This window comes from Mastomys coucha, unplaced genomic scaffold, assembly GCF_008632895.1.
Source record: "Mastomys coucha isolate ucsf_1 unplaced genomic scaffold, UCSF_Mcou_1 pScaffold22, whole genome shotgun sequence".
Taxonomy (NCBI): domain Eukaryota; kingdom Metazoa; phylum Chordata; class Mammalia; order Rodentia; family Muridae; genus Mastomys; species Mastomys coucha.
This window is the reverse complement of record NW_022196905.1, coordinates 88,611,865-88,633,222: the sequence shown is the minus strand read 5'-3', so window position 1 is coordinate 88,633,222 and position 21,358 is coordinate 88,611,865. Positions and strand designations below refer to the sequence as shown.

The following is a 21,358-nucleotide window of genomic DNA, read 5'->3' as shown; positions in this document are numbered from 1 at the left end:
AAAAAAAAAAAAAAAGGAAAGGGATATGAGAGTTCTTGGTGGCAGGGCATCATGGTTGTGGTAGACAATGAAACTACAGAGGGCATTATCAATGCCTGTTAACCGGGATTGTCTCCTGACACCAGGGGAGGCTACTTTTGATGAGCAGACAGTAGGCATAGCAGTACTGACTGATTGCACTTGCTCTTACACTGTGCTGATCAGCCACGCAGAGCCATCTCCACCCTTTCCAAAGCTCAATGGAGCAACAACATCTGGACAGTGTTGAAAACGAGAAGAGAAAGCACACACGGAAGAGGGAGACACTGCGATATCTCATCTCCAACACGCATTGGTTTGTCAGGCAGAGTCTGAATTCAAGAGCAAATGATTTCCACTTCAAATGCCTTATTCCATGCCTATGTGAGCTGGAGTTTAAAAAAAAAAAAAAAAAAACCCTTCTCAGTATTTTATCCACTGCTTCTCACACTTCAATCAAATGGGGCTCCCTCTGCCACTTAGGTATATACTCATGCTGATCCTGTCTTATGAGCCCCGCCCCAAGCCTCTTCCACATCAACACTGACCCACATTGCAGGACCAACATCAAAAGTTGTTTTCTCCTGAAGAATGGTATTTTTAGGAGCTAGCATGGAGTGACTTTATCCCAGGTACTTTCATGCATTATCTTATTTATCTTTGCAACAACTCTATAATATAGGTTCAACTACATATACATCCATTTTAAAGAAGTCCAAAGTAAAACAGTAGGAAAAAAAAACTCAACTGCACGCTCCTGCCTTAAACATGATGCTATATTCTTATTTACTGACATGTATCCCAAAGTGCTGTAGACTGCATTCACTAAGTAATTATAGGGTATTGGATCAAACACTGAAGAAACAGAAAAGACAATTTGTATTGGCTTAAACAATGAGAAAATTTATCCATCCATACAAGAATTCCCCAGGAAAGTCTGTCCCTATGCTAGTTAAGTCTGCATATTAATAGCCAGACTCTTGGAGGACTCAGACTCTTCCATATTCCTCTTCCAACAAGCTTTGTGTGTTAGCTAAATTATAAACTGGTTGCAGCAGCTCAGGCAAGCACGTCCTCATGTGTATTCCAATTCAAAATCCAACCTTCAAAACTTTCCATTAGTAGATATTTTTTTCCTACCCTTAAGGATTCTTCCCCCCACCTCCCACCCCCCCAAATCCCCCTGGAAGAGGACGAACATGTACCTCCATGCCTTTCTTATCCTTAGGAGGAAGGCTGCATGCCTTATCTAGCAGGCCAATTTAAAAAATAAATAAATAAATGACCTGCTGTGTTTAACAGCACTGCCTTCTGTCCTGTTCCATGGAGCAGAAGAACCTATCAACAAAAATATTTCTCTTGTGCCTCCAAACAGTGGTTCTTGTAGCACAACCGTCTACAAGGAAAAAAATGCCCATCTGAGCTCACCCATGAATGTCTGGCGAAGAGAACTAATGATCTAGCCTCCACTTTGATAGATTTTTTTTAAGCAATTATTTATTTACTTAGCTGTGCTTGAGAATCAAACCCAGCAATTTGCTAGTGCTAGGCAAGGTCTCTTCCACCTGTTCAAGTCCTTAGGGCAATATTTTGACTCTTGTATTTACTCTCTCTTTTTTTTCCTCTCAGCTTGTTCAGGCCTCTGGAAGGAAGAATCTATCTGGGCCTCTTTTCAAACACCCAACAGTCTTAGTTGACCTCTATACACATCTTATTGGCCATGACTCAGTCAAACATCCACACAGAGGTTTTTAACTAATCCCTGCCAAGGGAATGGAAAGATCTTGTTTAGCTTACAACTAGCTTATATACAAACAAAGGAATGAAGAGCTGATTTAAAAAAAACAAAAACAAAAACAAAAAACAGTCAGAGCTGTGTGAACAGAAGGCAGGAAAAGGAGCCATTGAGTAGTTGGTCCAAGGTCTGCTAGCTCATATTCTGTGGGCTTCCTATCATATGGTCTCCATGGATCTGCTCACAAAGTCCAATGCATGGAAGTTGATCAATGCCTCTGGACTGTGACAGGATGCCATTACCATCCATTCCTCCAGCGAGCATGGTGGGTGGAGGAAGGAGCAGTTCCTACTTCCCATTTACTTCAAGTTCCTTCTAGCCCTGATTTCTCATCCTTTAGATCAAGTTCCCTCTAGGGAGTCAACCCTGGAAGTGTACCAAAGAATATTAATATTTCTGTTAATAAGCAAACTCATGTGAAGAATAGAACAAAGAACAATGAAATCTGCTCTTCCATGCGACCCTTTCCTGCCCAATTTCCCTTTGAAGGAAAGCAATGGCATAAACTTGCTTAATCGCCCATCTCAGGAGCTACTGCGGAACCACTCACAGGTCATGACCGAAACTAGGGAGTCTCTCAAATGCTAATGAATTTGCTGTTTCTCACTCTGGGAGCCTTTCCCTTCTTCCTTCACTCCAACTTGGGAATACCAAAAGCCCAGCACTTCATGACCAGAAGAACCTAGCAAGAACAGCAGACGCTGTGCACTCAATTGACATGGAACTTACATGGAACGGCTCAATGACTTTTTTCAAAGCTATCTTGTGCCAACTTCATGTATAAATGTCCCCCATATATAAATGTCTCTCCTGTCACCTCTATCTTAAATTTCATGCTAACTTTTCTTTGGGCATTTGCAATTCAAATCCAAAGAAAATATAAGCTCACTTGTTAAACTCAATCGTCATTTGATATTCACATATTATCTTTCCCTTAGTAAGCAAAAGACTCAAAAGAGTAAGCCAACTATAATAAGATAGTGTCATAAGCTGTCACAAGTGAGTGACAGCTCTCTTCTAGGAACTATCTACCTACATACATACATATGTATACATAAATGTACTATGTACAAAATAAACATGCACATGTAAATATTTTATAGTTATACACAGAAATGTAGAAATAAAACAAACTACTAGACTTCAATTTTGAGCAAAAAAATGGTGCAAACATGAAACATAAATACAAATGGGAGGCAGGCACGTATGGCCTAACCAGAAAATTGAGATATATGATCACACATAACACAGTTGAAGCAAATAAATATGGCTGCCAAATTCAGCTGCATCTTCTACATTCCAAACAAAGCATAAGAAATGTGTTTGTTAATTTAAAACATCTGTTCCTCCAGCAAGAATATGAATAAGAATGAAAATGCATATGGATTATCCGTCAATAAAAGTACAAATTCCCTTGTATTATTCTTCTCACACACAATTATCCTATGAAAACATCAATTCCCAACTAAGAAAACAGCATCTCTGATGAAGATGTACAACTTATGAAGCCCCAGTGAGGACAGAACATCATCTGCAGCAATGACTGGCCACTCTGCACCACCTGGCTCTCAAGGGTACAAACTCAAGGGTATAGGTCCCTTAAAAGGATTATATACAGACTAGTATGGTGGTACATGCCTCTCAGTTCAAAAGCTGTGAAGAGGCAGGAGGATCTATGTGAGTTCCAGGCCATCCAGGGCTTCATAGTGAGACCCTATCTCAAGATAGATAGGTAGACAGACAGACAGACAGACAGACAGACAGACAGACAGACAAACAGACAGACACATGGATAGATAAATAGATACATGGATAGATACATACATGGATAGACAGATACATGGAAAGCTATAAAACTAGAAGGATGGGTGGGTAGATGGATGGATAGATAGATAGATAGATAGATAGATAGATAGATAGATAGATAGATAGATAGATAGATGATAGATAGATAGACAGACAGACAGATAGCACACTCAAGTCAGAGGCTTTTTTAACCTTCTCAAAGAGTCCCTTAGTAGGAAACACACAGCTCTAACCTTTAGTCTACACAGTGAAAACCCAGATTAGAGCAGCCCTTGGAACCTAGTCAGAAGAGCTCCCCTAATAATTAGTCCTGACTGTGTCTAGTCTCAACCTGGATTTCTCCAGCTTGAATCAGGAAGCTCATAGATCTTTATGTATTTGTCAGCACTCAGCAGTAACGCTGTATTACAGAGAAATTAAGTTTCTATCATAAAACAGGCACATCTTAATTAAAAAAAAAACTGGCCTCCCTACTCTAAAACATATTACTCTGTAGTAAAAAATAAGAAAAAGGAGTGCCTTAGTTTGCTTTCTATTGCTGTAATAAACACCAGAACCAAATGCAACTTAGGAAGGAAAACACAGTCTATTGTTGAGGAAAGCCAAGGCAGGACCCAACATGGAGGCAAAAAACTGAAGCAGAGTCTTCAGAGGAGTGCTCTTCCTATTTTGTTCCCTATGGCTTACTCAGCTTAATTTTTAATACAACCCAAGACCACCTGCCCAGGGATTGTACCGCCCACAGTGGGCTTGGCCTGCTTATATCAATCATTAATCAAGAAAATGTTCCACAGACTTGTCCACAGACCAATCTGATGGAGGCATTTTCTCAAATGAGTTCCCCAACTGGTGTCAAGTTGACCAAAAAAAAAAAAAAAAAAAAAAAAAAAAAAAAAAAAAAAAAATGATATTCTATAATACCCAGTAGAAAGGTATTGGGAAATTATCTAACATACTTACAGGAAATTAAGGAATTGAGGAATGTCTAAATTGCTTCCCCAATAAATAAATTCATAGGAAGTCACATATTCACTGCAAAGCCTGGAATGTCTTAGTTACAGCCACTAAGCAAGACTCTTCTGGTTAGAGGGACTTAGGGCATTTACTAGGGAAAATTCTGGAGCTTCCTTCATTTCTCTTCTCCAAAGAATTTCTGAGGATATTGATGAATATCAACACAAATGAAATGTGGCCACTTCAAGCCTACAGGGTCACTTCCCCGCTACAGTTTTTAAAAAGTCATATACAGAGCACATCTAAAACCACTGCAGCACCCAAGAACTCTAAGTGTCTGTTGTAGATTTTCTTGGGCCTCCCAAACAGAACAAAGGGCAATTCTTCGTTTCCATGGTATGCACAAGACTAGACCAGATTTTGACCAAGCAAATATAAAAGTGTTTAGGAAATATGCAAGACACAGCTGCAGGGGAAGTGGCTCAGCTGTCACTTTATCTCTTTCTTTGGTTCCAGAAAACGTACTGAACAGTGGGAACAGAGACATACAATAGAAATGACCTCAAAACTACTTACATGATATGAAAACAGTAAGCAAATATGCTTACTTAATTACTTAAAGTTAGAGCAAATATGGAACTACCTGTCTTTCAGTTCCTGGAAAGGCTACAGGAAATCCACAGCTCTCCAGTGTCACAGCCACCCATGAAGCCATAAATCCTCAAGAGTAAATTGAGAACTTTACATCCACAGAGCTGTTCTAGCCAGGTGTGGTGTGCTATATTTAACCCAGCACTTGGAGGCAAAGGCCAGCAGGTCTCTATGAGTTTGAGTTTGAGGTCAACTGAGTTTGCACAGCAAGTGCCAGACTAGCCAAGGCTGCATGGAGAGACTCTGTCTCAGAAGCAAACAAATGAATAAAGATGATCTGTCTCACACAATCAATAGCCACTAGCCACAGTGACTATTTAAATGTAAACTTATGCATCAGTGAGATGACTCAGCCGGTAAAGGCACTTGGCCACAAAGCCTGACCACCTTAGTTTAATTCCCAATACCTATATGGTAGAAGAGAATACAATCACATAGGTTGTCCTCTGGCTTCTACATGCATCTTGTGATATGTGCTCCACAATATACACATACACACACATACACAGACACAGATACACACACACACAACACACACACTATTTAGATAGATAGATAGATAGATAGATAGATAGATAGATAGATAGATAGATAGATAGATGGATGGATGGATGGATGGATGGATGGATGGATGGATGGATGGATGGATGGATAGATGATGGATGGATGAAGAAATAAAAACTTAAACCTTTTATTAAAATTAATCAATACTTAAACTCCAGTTCCTGGGGTCTACATCTTGAGTCCCCTCAGTAACTATGTTTGGCTCTGGGGTGCTGTAGTGTGTATAACCAAGGAACACTCCCATCAGCTCATCAGCTAAGGAACCTTGCAGAGTCTACTCTCTTAACTACAAATTTAGGATTGCATCCTAGTGACTCACTCCAGGCTACACAGCCAACTCTCTAGCACCAGGACCTCAACCAAGATCCACTGGCCTCCATCACTAAGTCACGTCTACTCCAGTATCTTGTGGCCATCTGGATGATGTGAATGCCTGTTTTCTGTTAGGTCAGGCCTCTGTTCACTACAAGCACTCACTCAATTAACCTTCCATTGCCCTTACAAGGAAGATGTTATAGCTGAGGCACAACAGATAAAGTGTCATATGTGAGGCCATGCATCAGGTAGGTTATAGTCTCAAGGTTCAAACTCCCAAACTCAGGTCTTTCTATGACATTGTATTGCATATTGCAAACATGCCATGTTTTATTGTCCTTAATATCTTTTTTTTATCTGTGTTAAAAGTTAATGATTTATGACTCGCTTTGTCAGCAGTTGCCTGAAAAGTATCTCTATATTTAGCACATTTGATCTAGAGAAGAACAACAGTCTTGCTCACTTCCACAAAGCAGAATCACTTCCTAATGATGGCTGCGGTATTATTAAACCAAGTATTCTGGGCCAGTTGGATCAGGCTGCTCTCCATTAAGCTTGACAGCAATCCTGCTTTCAGATGCACTCTATAACTGAGAAATGGCTGAGGTTCAATCAAGCCATCCATGCCCAAGAAGAATATATACAGGAGAGGGGTTTGAATGCAGTGGAGCAAGACAGTGGGACAGTTAGATTCTTTGTATTCTGGTTGTGTGAGAAAGAGCAAAAGATAGAGATGCATAAAAACTAAGACAGGGCATTTCTCTTCTCACACACATGCATTACTCCTGTGGTGACAGGGCATCATAACTGTTTGCCTTTAATGGACCCTGACCTGGGATACTCCCCAGTTCACTCAAGTAACCTTGAAGAAAGTCTTGTGGGTCTGAAAATGTGTGAACATGGTGGAGCATAAGGCAGACCCAAAAATAGATTATCCGGTGTTCTTTTGGTATTCCTTTTATCCCTTCCAGCAATCTCTGACTTGACAAATGAAGGAATATAAAAATAGGGGAGACAGCAAAAGAAAGGGGACAGCTGAAGTCAGAGCACAACTCAGAGTTGACTGCCATATGGCTTAGGACCAAGTCATCCTGGAATGCCACTGCACATCCACATGGTTCCCAGAAGTTGGAAATCCCAGCACTGATTGAGTAAATGCACACATGCATGTGTGTGCATACACACATACACATAATACCTGTAAGGGGTGTTCTGTGCCTGTTAAAATGCTATGAGCTTCTGAACGTTTTGAGCTTCATGTCACTAAGTTAGTGCACATGACTACTACAGGAGAGTCTCTGTCAAATGGAAGAGGTTAGTCAGGGACAGCTGGCTTCTCCAAGAGGCCAGCAGTGGAGAGTGGCAGAGACAACTGCACGGCAGGCGCAGCATGGAGGGAGCTGGGCATAGAGAACTGAAGGTAAAAGAAGAAATGCTCAGGGGCCAGCATGGTGGTAAGAGACAGAAGGCTGGGTGTGATGGTTTAGACTCAGAACCAGGTTTGAACCCTCTTCCCCTGGCACTTGCAGACCTTGAGACCAGGGAGTTGGAGTGGGGAGGTACATGTTCCAATCCTCAGCTTCCTTAGCTACAGATCAACACTTATTCCCTAAGTTGCTAGAAGTTTTAAAATACCAGCAAATGCTCACTCAACATCCCTTTTCCTTTGTTTGAAAAAAGGAAACAACCGGGCAGTGGTGGCGCACGCCTTTAATCCCAGCACTTCGGAGGCAGAGGCAGGTGGATTTCTGAGTTCGAGGCCAGCCTGGTCTACAGAGTGAGTTCCAGGACAGCCAGGGCTATACAGAGAAACCCTGTCTCGAAAAACAAACAAACAAACAAACAAAAAAGGTGAGGGGAAACTTGCTATGACAAACAAGCCCATGCTGGGCATTGTACTGTGGACTGCTACACAGGCTCTGCGTTCTTACTCTATTAAAACTGTTCCGGGAGGGGCCTTGTATTTTCCTTATTTCACATAGCAGGTAGAGGTTCTGGCTGAGCTGGTTATATGACGTGCCCAAGGACACCAGGCTCTAAACAAGGTCACTGTTCCCTACCAGGGCCCCAAATGTTCTGCTCTTTGGTATCTCCTAAATAGAGAAGAGAGCAAAAGCATATATCAGTGAGAGGTGACTTCGCAAGACACAGGGAGGGCAGCAACTTGCAGCTAAAAACTGCCTCAATCCATGTTGCCAAGTACATAACGTTTTATTGACTTTTTAAACTTTATTTCTTTCATAGGTATGAGTGTTTTGCCTGTGTGTAGTCTGTGCACCATATGTGTGCAGTTCCTGCAGAGACCAGAAGAGGACATTAGATCCCCTGGAATGGGAGCTGCAGACAGTTGTGAGCCATCATATGGTTACCAGGAATCAAAGCAGTCCATGTTCTTAACCACTGAGCCACCTCTCCAGCCCCATTCTATGGAAGTCATTTGTATGAAGCTGACCCTTGCCCTTTTTAAGCTGACCAGGTATCCTTCTGGTTGCCCACTAGACAAAGGAATGGGCCCCAAGAACTTCATGTCCCAGTCTTACTATCCTCAGCCACAAAACAGGACTCTCAGACAGCAAGTTCTCTGATGTCATTTCAACATCATTTAGCTTGTGGGTGGGATTATAAATTGGCCCAGAGCCACCACACACAGGGCTACCTCTGGAGTAGGATGCACTGTATAAGACAGACCCTCTCATCCAAAGAGTTGAAGAACTGCGTAATTAGGAATGCCCGGAAGAGTATATTGCACTGCTAGAATAGAATAGACTCTCGAAATTCAAAATAGATTCATGTACATTTGTTCTCCAGTTTCACTGGCAGGGGGACCATGTCTGTCTTCGTTAGGTCATGTGAAGAAGGACTTGTGACAAAGTATGTAACTACCCACAACCACAATAGATTATCTCCCACCACCCCCCTTCCCCCCTCCCTTCCTTACTTCTTTTTCTTTTTCTCCCCACCCCCACTGATGTTAGAGATTAAACCCAGAGCCAGGCAAATAATCCACCTCTGAGGTGCACCCCAAAGGCTACTGTCCATTTTAGTGTCATTTAAATAAAAGATAATTACAAATAGAAATCCCAATGCAGAATCTCCAGATTTTGAGCCTTCCGCAGTTTTCTGTCTCTTTCTCCCCCACTTGACTTGACAGCAATTTTTGGTGACTCACCTCTACAGTCTTTTTAAAGTATTCAATATTGTTTCCCTAGAAACAAGAGGGTTATTTCTTTTTATATTCCTATGCCAGTTGTTTAATTAAACGATAAGTCAGGCTTTGTCATTTCTCTTGTACTTCCCACGGTTCACCCACCTCACTGAAAGGACAAGTAAAATCCAGGCCAAGGCTGGACACTCGGTCCCCTGCCCACTCTTCTACATTAGTCAGCTAATCACCCTTCTAGATTCCTCAGGTGTGTCAGCTACTTGACCTTCAACTCTGACCCCATGGTTTCCATCCACCATCTAGATGTTTATATGGTTGGGTTTTAGAAGGACTTCCTCCAGGTCTTGAATCAAGTGTCACTGTCTCATTCTACCTAATGTATGAACCCCAACTGGGTCTCCTCCATCTTCCCATCCTATGTGTCTTTATTTTTGTTTATTTGTTCCATTTCTTGATAACATGTGTGACATACAATTTGAACTTCAGGATGACAGAGGGGATTTAACTGTTCACTGATGTTCTCCAGGACTGAGAGACTAGCAGGCCCAATGTTCTCTCTGAATGAGTAAATGTTGAATAACAGTCTTTGTTGAAGTAATTAGCATAAAACCTCTCTCACTGAACAATACTAAGTACTTCAAACGCTTCAGGCTTGAGATGAATGAGGAACAAAGGTAGCACCTGGAGGGCCTATGAGTGAGTTAGAAAAGGAAGTACACCCTTCTAGGCATGGTCAGAAGCCATGGACAGAGAGAATCAAGGTTACTCATCCAATGCAAGTTGGCCAGACCACGCCTCTTTTATCTGGATGGAACTGAACCCTTTAATTATCTGATGATTTTTTTTTTTTTTACTCAAGTACATAGCAAAGCCAAGTGTGAAAGGTGGTTTAAAATCTAAACTCCAAATACATCTTCAGATAATGGTAGAAAACAGAAAGAAGACAAATTGCTTAATATTACCCACCCCTCAATGGCCAAAGATCTCTAGCCAATCTCTTCATCTCCCTCTCTGGTCTTTAACTCTCCATTAAAAGGGGTGCAGGGTGCAGTTCTGGGCTTGGTGAGCCACTCCCAGGATTCAGGATCATGAGTTCAATGCCACCCTAGGCACCACAATAAGGATGTGCCTGCTACACTGGCCTCAGTGTCAGACGACTCAATAGCTACAAAAAGTATGAAGCCCTTTATACAGTAAGCAGTCTCCTTGTATTAATGTAGATGCCTGACTTATCTATACTACATACTATTACTCCCCAAAACTGATGACAGACTTTGATCTCAGAATAATTTCTAAACTGTATTAAAGAATAAACAGAAAGAAAATTCTGCTTTGAGGGCCTGGAATGAGAAAGAGAGAAAAAAATTGCTTTTCCCTGATTCTTTAATGGAAAAATATCAAGAAGGAGAAAAAATACATTCATCTGTAGAACAGCAACTATAGCACATAAAGATCATATTGGAAAATATTACTTCAAATATCTATAATTATCTAGACGTGTGGAAACTTTCACTGTTCCTCCTCTACTTCAGCACAAGGATAATGCAAGATGACGAACTAAAATCACACGTGTCAACAGCAGGCTGCGATGCAGATGAGCATACCCTTCCCCACACTCATACTCTGCATTATTGCAGCATGCATTAAACCCAAACTCAAAAAGTGGTGAAGGGGTCTGGAGAGATGGCTCAGCGGTTAAGAGCACTGACTGCTCTTCCAGAGGTCATCACTTCAATTCCCAGAACCACTTGGTTGCTCACAACCATCTGCAATGAGATCTGATGCCCTCTTCTGGTGTGTCAGAAGACAGCTACAGTATACTCAGTAAAATAAATTAATAAATCTTTAAAAAAAAAAAAGGTGGTGAAGAATGACTTGTCATACCATTTATTAGAGTTGAAGGAGTGTAGACAGTCTTTTCAATAAGGCTTTAGCACACTGCTATGCACCACAGCACATTATTAATGAAAAGGAACTCATGAGACTTGCATCAGCTTCCCCCTCACCACCAATTCATTCTGACATTAGATTCAAAATCAATTCTGCCTAGCTGGTATGGCAAAGGGTCATGCTAATTTGTTTGTTGTTTACCCAAAACATAAGCGTATCATCCAGAAAAATAATCAAGAATCTTTTCTAGTGTACTGAATTTAATAATAGTATTTATTTTGAAACAAGGGATCAGAGCAGGAAACAAATATAACAGGATTATAAACAAATGGTGCCCGGGTTTGTATGTGACAAGAGGATGGGATCCAATTATCTCTGACTGAAGGAACACAAAGGACGGCCACTGAATGTAAATGGGTGGGAGAGCATTGAACTTCTCATTCAATAACTGAGTATCCAAATGGAACTAATTTACTCTCAAAAGGTTATTAAGTAATTGAGCCCAATGGTACCCAGCTACCTGGATGAAGAGTAATCTTCAGCCCATGAAGAAAAATAAATAAATTTTACAATGATCTGATCACCTCACTCACTCAGTCATCTCAGTCAAGCATATTACATCCAAAATAAATAGATTAAGAATGACCTACCGCAAGCAAGGAGCCCTGATACAGACAAGCACCTGTGGGAGGAAAAAAAAAAAAAAAAAAAACAAATTAAAAGGTGATGTATAACAAACTGATAGTCACTACCCCCAAAATGCTTATTCCTTAACTCCATCTACAGCAGACTCAGTGAACTACTTAAGGGCTAAAACATTCCTTCCCTGAGGAAAAATTACCCCTTACATCAAATCGTCTCTCCCAGACACATAACAAAGTGCATGATTAAAGCACATTATTTGAGTTTTAAAAGAAATGCCTTTATACCTTAACAATATGGCTACCTAAACAAGACTTGAACAAGGACAACAGCAGCAGACATGCTAACACACAAGGGGGAAATCTCAGAGTACCCCACCCCTTGACAAAGAACTATAGACATCAAAGGGATACCAAGAGCTAGAGACATAGTCTTCCCTTAAGGGAGAAGGCCCCTAATTGGTTATCCAATACCAAGTGGTCAGCCCGAAATCAAGTTCATGCAAGCAACACTAAGCAGTCTTGTGTGTGTGTGTGTGTGTGTGTGTGTGTGTGTATGAATAGAAATTAAAGAAGAGGAGACCAGGAATTTGTTATGAGTGGAAGGAACAGTTGGAGGAAGAAAAGGGAATGGAGAAAAGTGATATAATTATATTTTAATTAAAAATGTATTTATAGTGACAGTCTAAATACAATGCTATTATTCTTGTGATCTGTCACAAACGCTTCCATACTCCAATCCCAACTTACTTATCCAAGCTTGTCTTCCATACGTTACTACCTTAAACTCTCCAGATCAACTCAAGGGGCCAATTTCTTCCATAATAATTTTCATAGCTCAAAGTTTCCTTCATCTTCAGTTCCTCTGGAGATGCATTTGGTCTATTCAGGATTCTTGAGCTTGAGCCCACCCTTGGACAGCATAACATTCCTTCTCCTTAAACATATCACCCTTCCTGCGTGAATTATTTTTTGCCGGCCCATTCTTGATACTTCCCTGTGGTATTCTATTTTTACTTGCTGTTTGCTTGTTTGCCTGGTCCATTTATGTTTGTTTGTCTTGAGACGAGGTGTCCCTGTGTAGCTCAAACTGGCCTACAATTGGCAATCCTCTTGCCTCAGCTTCTAGAGAGCACCGCAACCACCCCTGGGCATGACATTCTTGCTAAGGATGGGAAATGGCACCTCTGTCTGGTAGCATCAGTCCATGAGCTCAGGACCTGTCCACATAATAAGCATTCACCAACTTACTATATAAACCCAAAAGCACCCATTTCATGCCTTTCCTATAGTACACTGGTCACTGGGGAGCATCAGCCCAGGATCAGTGCAGGATCTGTAGATCAGTGGCTCTCAACCTTCCTAATGCTGTGACCCTTTAGCACAGTCCCCTGTTGTCCTGATCCCAGGCATGAAATTATTTCATTGCTACTCCATAACTCTAATTTTGCTACTTTTACGAACTGTCACGTAAATATATGATATGCAGGGTATCTGATAAGTGACCCCCAAGAGGGTTGCGACCCACAGGTTGCAACTCAATGGCATAGATGTAAGTTATCTGAAGAGCAATCTTCTGTTGAGGCCCTGACCTCCAAATTCTACCCACTCCATATTTTCCCTTGATGTGCTGCTTATGAACTGATACATCTTTATAGTTTCCAGTCATTAGACACCAAATGAAAAAAGCAAAGGATGATCTGTTCTAAAGGCAGAGATTGAGGGAGCTTACACTCTGAACAGCCAGCATATGAGGAAAGGAATCTCTAAAGGTTCGTGTTTTAGAACAATATAAAATTGCGATCCTAATTTTTAAGACATGTGCAAACAAGCGTTCTCCAGCAATTCTTGAACAGCACAACAGCTATTATTTGACCTCCAAGCAGCTGCGCAGTGTGCTACCAGCCAGTCTCTCAGCAAATGAAACACAAAATAGGTGGCCAGAGTACAGACCCAACAAGGCTTATCATGATGGGGCTCAGTTAGTTTCCAAGGAGGGGTGGTCAGGTTTATTACAGCGCCATTTCCCCACAGGACCCAAAAAGGCTAACTTGGCAGCAACGGCTGGCCTACCTCCCCTGTCAATCATAGCTCTAACAATCTTTAAAGAAAATGAGATGGCTGTTTACACTGGATTTGAATGAAAGATCTCAATGGGCAAATTCGCTGAAATGACTTTTATTCCTTGACATTCAAATGAGAAAAACCTGGGATAAAAACTTGAGGAGAAATTCATCTTAACTGACCTATTTTTAAGAAACTTTGTTCTGAAGACAATATTTTCAATCTATATGTTGTAAGAAAGGAAATATATGTGTGTATAAATAAATAATCATATATATCTAGAAGAAATATATACCTCAACAATTCAAGTTTTTAAATCAGTGTGCGTGTGTCTGTGTATGATACATATGTGTGTTGGGTGGGGATGATGCATATGTGTGTGTGTCTGTGTGAAATGCCTGTGTGCATATGCGTGTGCGAGTGTCTGTGTGCATCTGTGTATGATACATATCTATGTGACTGTGGGTGTGATGCCTCTGTTGTGTGTTTGTGTGTGTGTGAGATATATATGTGTGCATATGGAGGCCAGAGATCAACCTCAGGTGGAGGTGTCATTACATGGGTACTTTCTATCTTGTTTTAAAGCAGGATCTCTCCCTGACTGGAACTTGGAAGCAGGCATGGCTGGGTGTCTGTTCCCACCTTCCTAGCACTTGGACTGCAAGCATGAGGTTCTGGGTATTGAATTCAAGTCTCCATGTTGGCATGACAAGCAATTTACCAACTGAACTGTTTTTTGAATAAGCAATACAGCATTAAAATGTTATCCACACCATATTCTCCATTCAGAATAATGAGCCCTGTGACAGCATTTGTGTGTACATATTACACACCCTGATCATATGCACTGCCTATTGACATCTCTTACCCCTCCTCCTTCTTCTGGTCCCCATTTTCTTCCCATTCAGTCAACTTTTACTTTCATGCCTACAATTCACTTTCTAAGTTATTTAAACAAACATTTACTAACTTCTGATGCTTATTATAAACATAAAATTATAATGATGTTTTTAAAATTATAATGGACAATCATCACTTAGGTCCAATTTAACAAAACTGAATCATCTTTTCAGACTATTAATCTCTTAATGGCTAAACAATTGAGTATCTGTGACATATTTGGGTTTTCTCTGAACTGATAGACAAAATTGTATGCATTTATCATGTATTTTCAAGTGTGTGTAACCTTTAAAATAATCTAAGAAATTTCAGCTTCTAGGATAAAAGGCAATAGTTACCATTTGGAATAAGATCATCCTTCCATACAGTCATATAAGGCAGTTCTCCAAGAAATGGTCATCATGAAGTAGTGTCATTGCCATGTGAACATCACAGTGTTAAGACAAAAACTCAGACACCAACACAGACCAGGGCAGCATCACCCACAGCCAGAGCATACATTGTTCACTACATCGTTATAGGGGATGTCTCTGTAGTCTTAGTTACTGTCTCCATAACGTTGTCTTGCAAAATGAGCTTCTTTTCAATGCTTGTAAGGAAATCCAGCACCTTACAAAATAAGCAAGCAGCCATAGCAAAGCCCATTTTTGGAAGTCTGGTCAAAACCTATAAACTCACAACAACACAAAAATATTCAGCAGCCTAGAGAATAGCCCTACATTTGTACTCGTTTAAGCCAAGCATCTGGGACAGACCCAAGTCAAACAATATGTAGCTGATAAATTCTATCATTAGAAAAAGAAACAACTCAATTTGGGTTACTCCATGATGTGCAATTCCAAAAGAAATAAGCTTTGCCCTCTGAGGGCTTCCCTAAAACGAACAGTGTTACCCGGAAGGCGGCTGCCTATGTGAGTCTCCATTAACACACTTTCCAAAACCTCAATTCTACTCTCTGGAGAGAATAAGACATTCCAGTATGATGCCCAGTCCCATCAAACATTTATCATCACCCACAGCCAGGCGAGGCCTTCCAGGGAGAGCATATTTCTCCCACACTATGGCGGGCTGCACACCCACCAACAGACGAAGCTGTGATGTTTTCTGGCAGGGTGCTGGGGGCATCTCCTGGCACAAGAAAGGCAGAGAGGCCTTTATTCTGGGCAGTTACTCCACATGGAAAACACAGCCACTCCCTCCACTATGCTTGTTCTTAAGGGGTATTAGAGCCTGTGGGCCTATGGTTTGGACTTGATGAGCTTAGAGGAACTTAAGAAAAACTGCAGTTTTAGATTAACTGTTAGAAGCAGTAGAGACCTAGAAGGAGAAATGGGCTTTCTTTACAGGAAAACTAGGGGTAGGAGCACAGTTGGAGCTGTAGTTCTCAAGCTAAGGCCATCTCTAGTTTCAGGGCATGAACTATGTCTGGGACGCCCGGATCTTAATTTCTACAGTGGGGCATATTGCCGTTTCACACACACAGCACCATGAAAAGCCTGTATCCTGAGACTGGCTTGTTCTTCTCCCAGCTGCTTGGTTTATTTCTTCTGAGTCACATATGCAGAATGTTACCTGGATAAAATAAAAGCCACAAAGGGCTTCTTTTCTGAAGTCTCTTGGAGAGTATAATGTATTCCTTTCTGAGACACCCATAGAAAGCTTTTTTTTTTTTTTTAGGGAAATTTTGAGATATAATTTGTACCATTCTTCCATCCAAAACTATTAGCCAAAGAGATAGTAGCTGGTAACTGGGTCAATTAAAATCCAACAGCCACAAAATGTCAGATTTTTATAGAGCAGTTTCTTCCTCGATGAAAACTTTACATCTTCTAGGGAACTCAAGATGTTTACAAGGAGGAAGTAAACTCAAAATAGCTTCAGGAAGTCCCTGAAGCTAACCAGATTCTCTAGGTCTCTTTACTCCAAGAGTATATAAGGAATAAAGACTGATGAGACTCACTCCCAAAGGAGTCGAGTTGCAAACAAGAGGCAGAGACCAGACAAGGACCTGGGAGAACCAGAAGCCAGGCACACTGCGCACAAAAAGCAGAGACCAGCTAAGCTGCCTAGAAGAGACTCAGCTACCTGAGCCATCTGGAAAGGACTCTCTACCACCTGTTGCGCTGCCTGCAGGCTGTGTAGTGTGTGCCAGGCCCCCAGGTTTGGTAGATATCACCCATGCAGGGTACGCTTTGGTGTTGTAGCTGTCTCTGAGTCACTTCTGCTCCTGTAAGTAACTCCAATAAAACTCACTGGTTCACCAACTTGAACTTTGGTGGTTTCCTACTTTGATCTGGCATGGATTCCTAGTTGGAGTGAGTAGCTGTAGATGCATGTTATGTCTTACCACGAAAAGTCTGCCACACAACAGACACAGGTTAAGAGAAATCATGGCACACAGAGTCATTAGATTAGATATGTCCTAGTTAGGGTCACTATTGCTCTGATGAAACACCTGGAGGCAGAAACATCTGGAGGCAGAAACATCTGGAGGCAGAAGCTGATGCAGAGGTCATGAAGGGGTGCTGCTCACTGGCTTGCTCAGCTTGCATTCTTATAGAACCTAGGATTACCAGCCCAGGGATGGCACCACCCACAATAGGCTGGGCCCTCCCCCATCAACCACTAATTAAGAAAATGCCTTACAGCTGCATCTTTTTTTTTTTTTTTTTGTGAGCCAGTCCATTTTATTTATTCAACAATATGCATGATAACAAAGGGCCAAACACAAAGTTCTTTGTCAAGAGGAGCTTGATGTATCCTTATGGAGGCATTTTTCTCTGTTGAGGTTCCCTCCTTTCAGATAACTCTAAGCTTGTTTCAAGTTGACATAAGAGTAGCCAGTACACAGGGTGTTCCAAAAGATGATTCATTAGGATCAAGCCACAAGTTGGCATTTAAATGTTCAAGCTTTATGCTATTATAATTCAGCATATGGCTGGGCACACTGTGGAATAGTTAAAATAGAATCATTTCTAGATTGACAGGATGGCTCACGTCCTGATGACTGTCAGCTAGGATGCGGATCAATTAATAGAAGAGTAAAACAAAAGCTGGCCAGCTGCTTCTGAGCCACCATAAGATTTGGCATGAGTCTCCAGCGTGGCCATGTGGCAGTCCCTCCCCTCTCCTGAGCCCATGTGGTGGAATGTTTTATGGCCACTCGTGCCCGAGTAAAATTGAGTGAGGTTGCCACCCAAGTCCATAACAGTGATTATGGATGGCTATGTTCCTACTCCAGGATGTCAATGGGGAAGGTGATACGCAAAATCTAATCCCAGAGGGAAGTAGGAAAGCAGTATATTAGAAACAAGAACCTATGATGATACATCATGTATCTGTTTCTCCTTGCAGGGTGTGATGAAAAAAACCAAAGCGTGCAAAGTTTGGGTCAGTATCAATCAAGCCTGTAAAATCTCAATCCCAAGAGACCCAAGAAGGGCCGCAAGCCCTCATTGCTCTACTGCTCTTTCACCGATATTATAAATTTGGGGATATGTAAATGCTTTTGGAGACAAGTCTGACAGGCAAGGGATGTTTTGCTTGTTCCCCAAGATGTCAGAAGTCCCAAGTCCCACCAAGCCTAACATGACCTAAGTGCTCTCAATAAAGATTTATGGAATGAAAGCTGGAGGGGGTGGGGTATTTGTCCAGCCCATGCAGTCCTTCTCCAATGCTGAGTTTCAAGCACAGAATGCTTCACCAAACGAACTCTCTGGCCAAACACAGAACCAAAACTACTGATGTATCAAAACAAATCCTCAATCATATGATCCTCTCCACGGTAATCTGTTAATAATAAGTATGGGAGAAACTAGGGCGATTGAAGGCTTAGCTGAAGTCACAGGGTAGGGAGCAGTAATAGTAGACCCAAACTAGGGCTCAGGTCTCCAACAGTATTTCCCCAGTCCAGACCAGGAGTCTATCTGGTTTAAACCCGAAGAATTTCCACATGTGAGCACCACTCAAGATGAGTCTCCAGAAAATGCTGTTCCAGTTTCTCTGATTTGGAAAGAGCCATGCTTGAAGCATCTCTGTGACTTTTTGATTTTATTAAGCCCTCCAATCACACTTTATCTATCAGCTTAGCAATCTTGAGGCAATATACAATAACACTGCCAACAACTCGGTTATAAAAATTCATCTTTCTCTTGACACTTAAGATAAAAATTTAGAACCCGAAAGTCTCAGTAAAATCTTTTTTTTTTTCCTTGCCTTGCTGGGTGTTGAACCCAGGGCCTTGAGCCAATGCTTTACTACTGACCTGTAGCCATGACACTTGATCTCTCTCTGTGTGTCTCTCTCTCTGTCTCTCTCTCTCTGTCCCTCTCTCTGTCGCTCTGTCTCTGTCTCTCTCTCTCTCTGTGTCTTTCTCTGTCTCTCTGTGTCTCTCTCTCTCTGTCTTTCTCTGTCTCTCTCTCTCTGTCCCTCTCTCTGTCGCTCTGTCTCTGTCTCTGTGTCTGTCTCTCTCTCTGTCTTTCTCTGTCTCTCTGTGTCTCTCTGTCTCTCTCTCTCTGTCTTTCTCTGTCTCTCTCTGTGTCTCTCTCTGTGTCTCTCTGTCTCTCTGTGTCCCTCTCTCTGTCTCTCTCTCTCTGTCTCTCTCTCTCTCATAATTAGAAAGCATATTTAAAGCTACCACAACATAATACCTCCCTCATCTAGTTAGACAGTTCATTCAAGGTCAGCTGGTTCATCATGGAGGCTGATCTATTTAAGTTAATTGAAAAGAATGTTATTTGGCATTCCCTTTTCTGGTTGGTGCTCTTGAAAACTCACAGTGCTAAGAGCCAGGGTGGAGACATAGGAGTTGCTAGAGTTGCTCTCAGACAGACTCAGTAAAGTAATTGTAGGAAGAATTAACTGGAGTACTGTACTCCCTGTTGTTCACAAAGAAAGAAAGAAAGAAAGAAAGAAAGAAAGAAAGAAAGAAAGAAAGAAAGAAAGAAAGAAAACCAGTAAGTTCTCCCATGAGCTGGCAGGCTGAAAAGTGACATGGCCCATCCAGCCAAACATATGTATATGCCTGGTTTAAAAAGCGTTCCCTGGGGCTGAAGAGATGGCTCAGCAGTTAAGAGCACTGACTGCTCTTCCCAAGGTCCTGGGTTGAATTTCCAGCAACCACATGGTGGCTCACAACCATCTGCAATGGGATCCAATGCCCTCTTCTGGTGTCTGAAGACAGCTACAGTGTAGTCACATACTATAAATAAATAAATAAATAAATAAATACATAAATAAATATTTTTTAAAAAAGCATTCCCTGGGTGAATAACAACAGTTATGGGAATCTCTAAAGTCCACATGTTTTCTGTCTCAATCTTTACAAAGAGCCTTGACTGGTCCAAAGGAACAACCTCATCAGAGGACAACTGATTTGTATGTGTGTGACCACCATCACACAATTAAACAAATTAAATGAGATATGGTGTGTAAACTGCTCAGCATAGCACAGGGAAATAATATGTGACCAGTAGCTATCTGTTGTCTGTGTTCATTCATTCAGAGCCAAGCATCTTGGATTGGTTGGGAGTTCTCGGACCTTTTGCAATCTAGGACCTTATTTGTGAGCTAATGCAGAAAGCTCTGAAGGTGAATAAAGAAAAGAGATATAAAGTTATCCAATGAATCATTGTAAGGACTAACACACACACACACACACACACACACACACACACACACTTCAGACACTTTGCCAGCTCTATCTACCAACCCTCCAAAGAGCATACCCCATAGCCTCTTAATAATAATGGCTTTTGTCATTTCAAGAGATTTACTTCTGAGAAACTGCATCTCTCCAACTGCCCCCTAGTGAGCAATCCAGGACTGATAGTGTATTCTCTGTGTTGTTGGGATATAATTTTTAAATAAGAAACCGCCACCAAGTGTAACTGTAATTTTTCTGAGTTCTAAGTTGAAGTCTGAGGAGCCCGGGCTGACTCTCCCATCTGGTTAATTACTATAATTAAACCTTACAGGGTTTTTTTTTTTTTTTTTGTATGCAAAAACTATGCACACACACATTTTTTTAAAAACAGGTTGTCCATAGTTTGAAAAGCTCTGCACAGCTCCCCAAGGCGTGCTTTTCCTAGAAATAGTATCTTTTTGACATAATTCCCACGACAGTGTGAGGTTAGTGCCTAAACCTGTGAGGAAAGTCCGTGCGTGGATTCCCAAGGCCAAGCTGCTTGCTAAGAGGGAAAAAAACGGTAAGGAAGAGAGGTGCCACTGCTCTGAAGACTGGAAGCCTACCTGAAATTTCACCCTCCTGCAACCTCCAGCTGCCCCCACTTAGCACCTATAGTGCGGGGAAGGCAACACGTGCACGCCATTGCCAATAGGATTTGCGACTGGGCAGGTGAACTCTTCCTGCAGCTGGATGAATAATGAATGAATGGAGCCCAGAGTAGAAACAGAGAGAGAGAGAGAGAGAGAGAGAGAGAGAGAGAGAGAGAGAGAGAGAGAGAGAGAGAGAGAGAGAGAGCCCAGCGGTGGATGAAGTCGTCCCTCTCCCAGCCCGCCACTTCCTTCCCCCTCTGCAAGTGCTAACCCAGCCACTGTCCCCGCGGCTCTGAGCAGGTAAGAGTTCACTGCACACCT

General features: G+C 41.7%; 1 protein-coding gene across 1 annotated transcript in view; it reads right to left on the bottom strand.

Moving 5' to 3' along the window:
- Fras1 (Fraser extracellular matrix complex subunit 1) overlaps positions 1 to 21,358 on the bottom strand; it is a 415,397-nt gene that overhangs the window by 393,199 nt on the left and 840 nt on the right. The window contains exon 2 of the mRNA XM_031391220.1: positions 11,807 to 11,838. Within this exon, the coding sequence (XP_031247080.1) occupies positions 11,807 to 11,838 (32 nt within the window). The remainder of the gene's footprint in view (positions 1 to 11,806; positions 11,839 to 21,358) is intronic.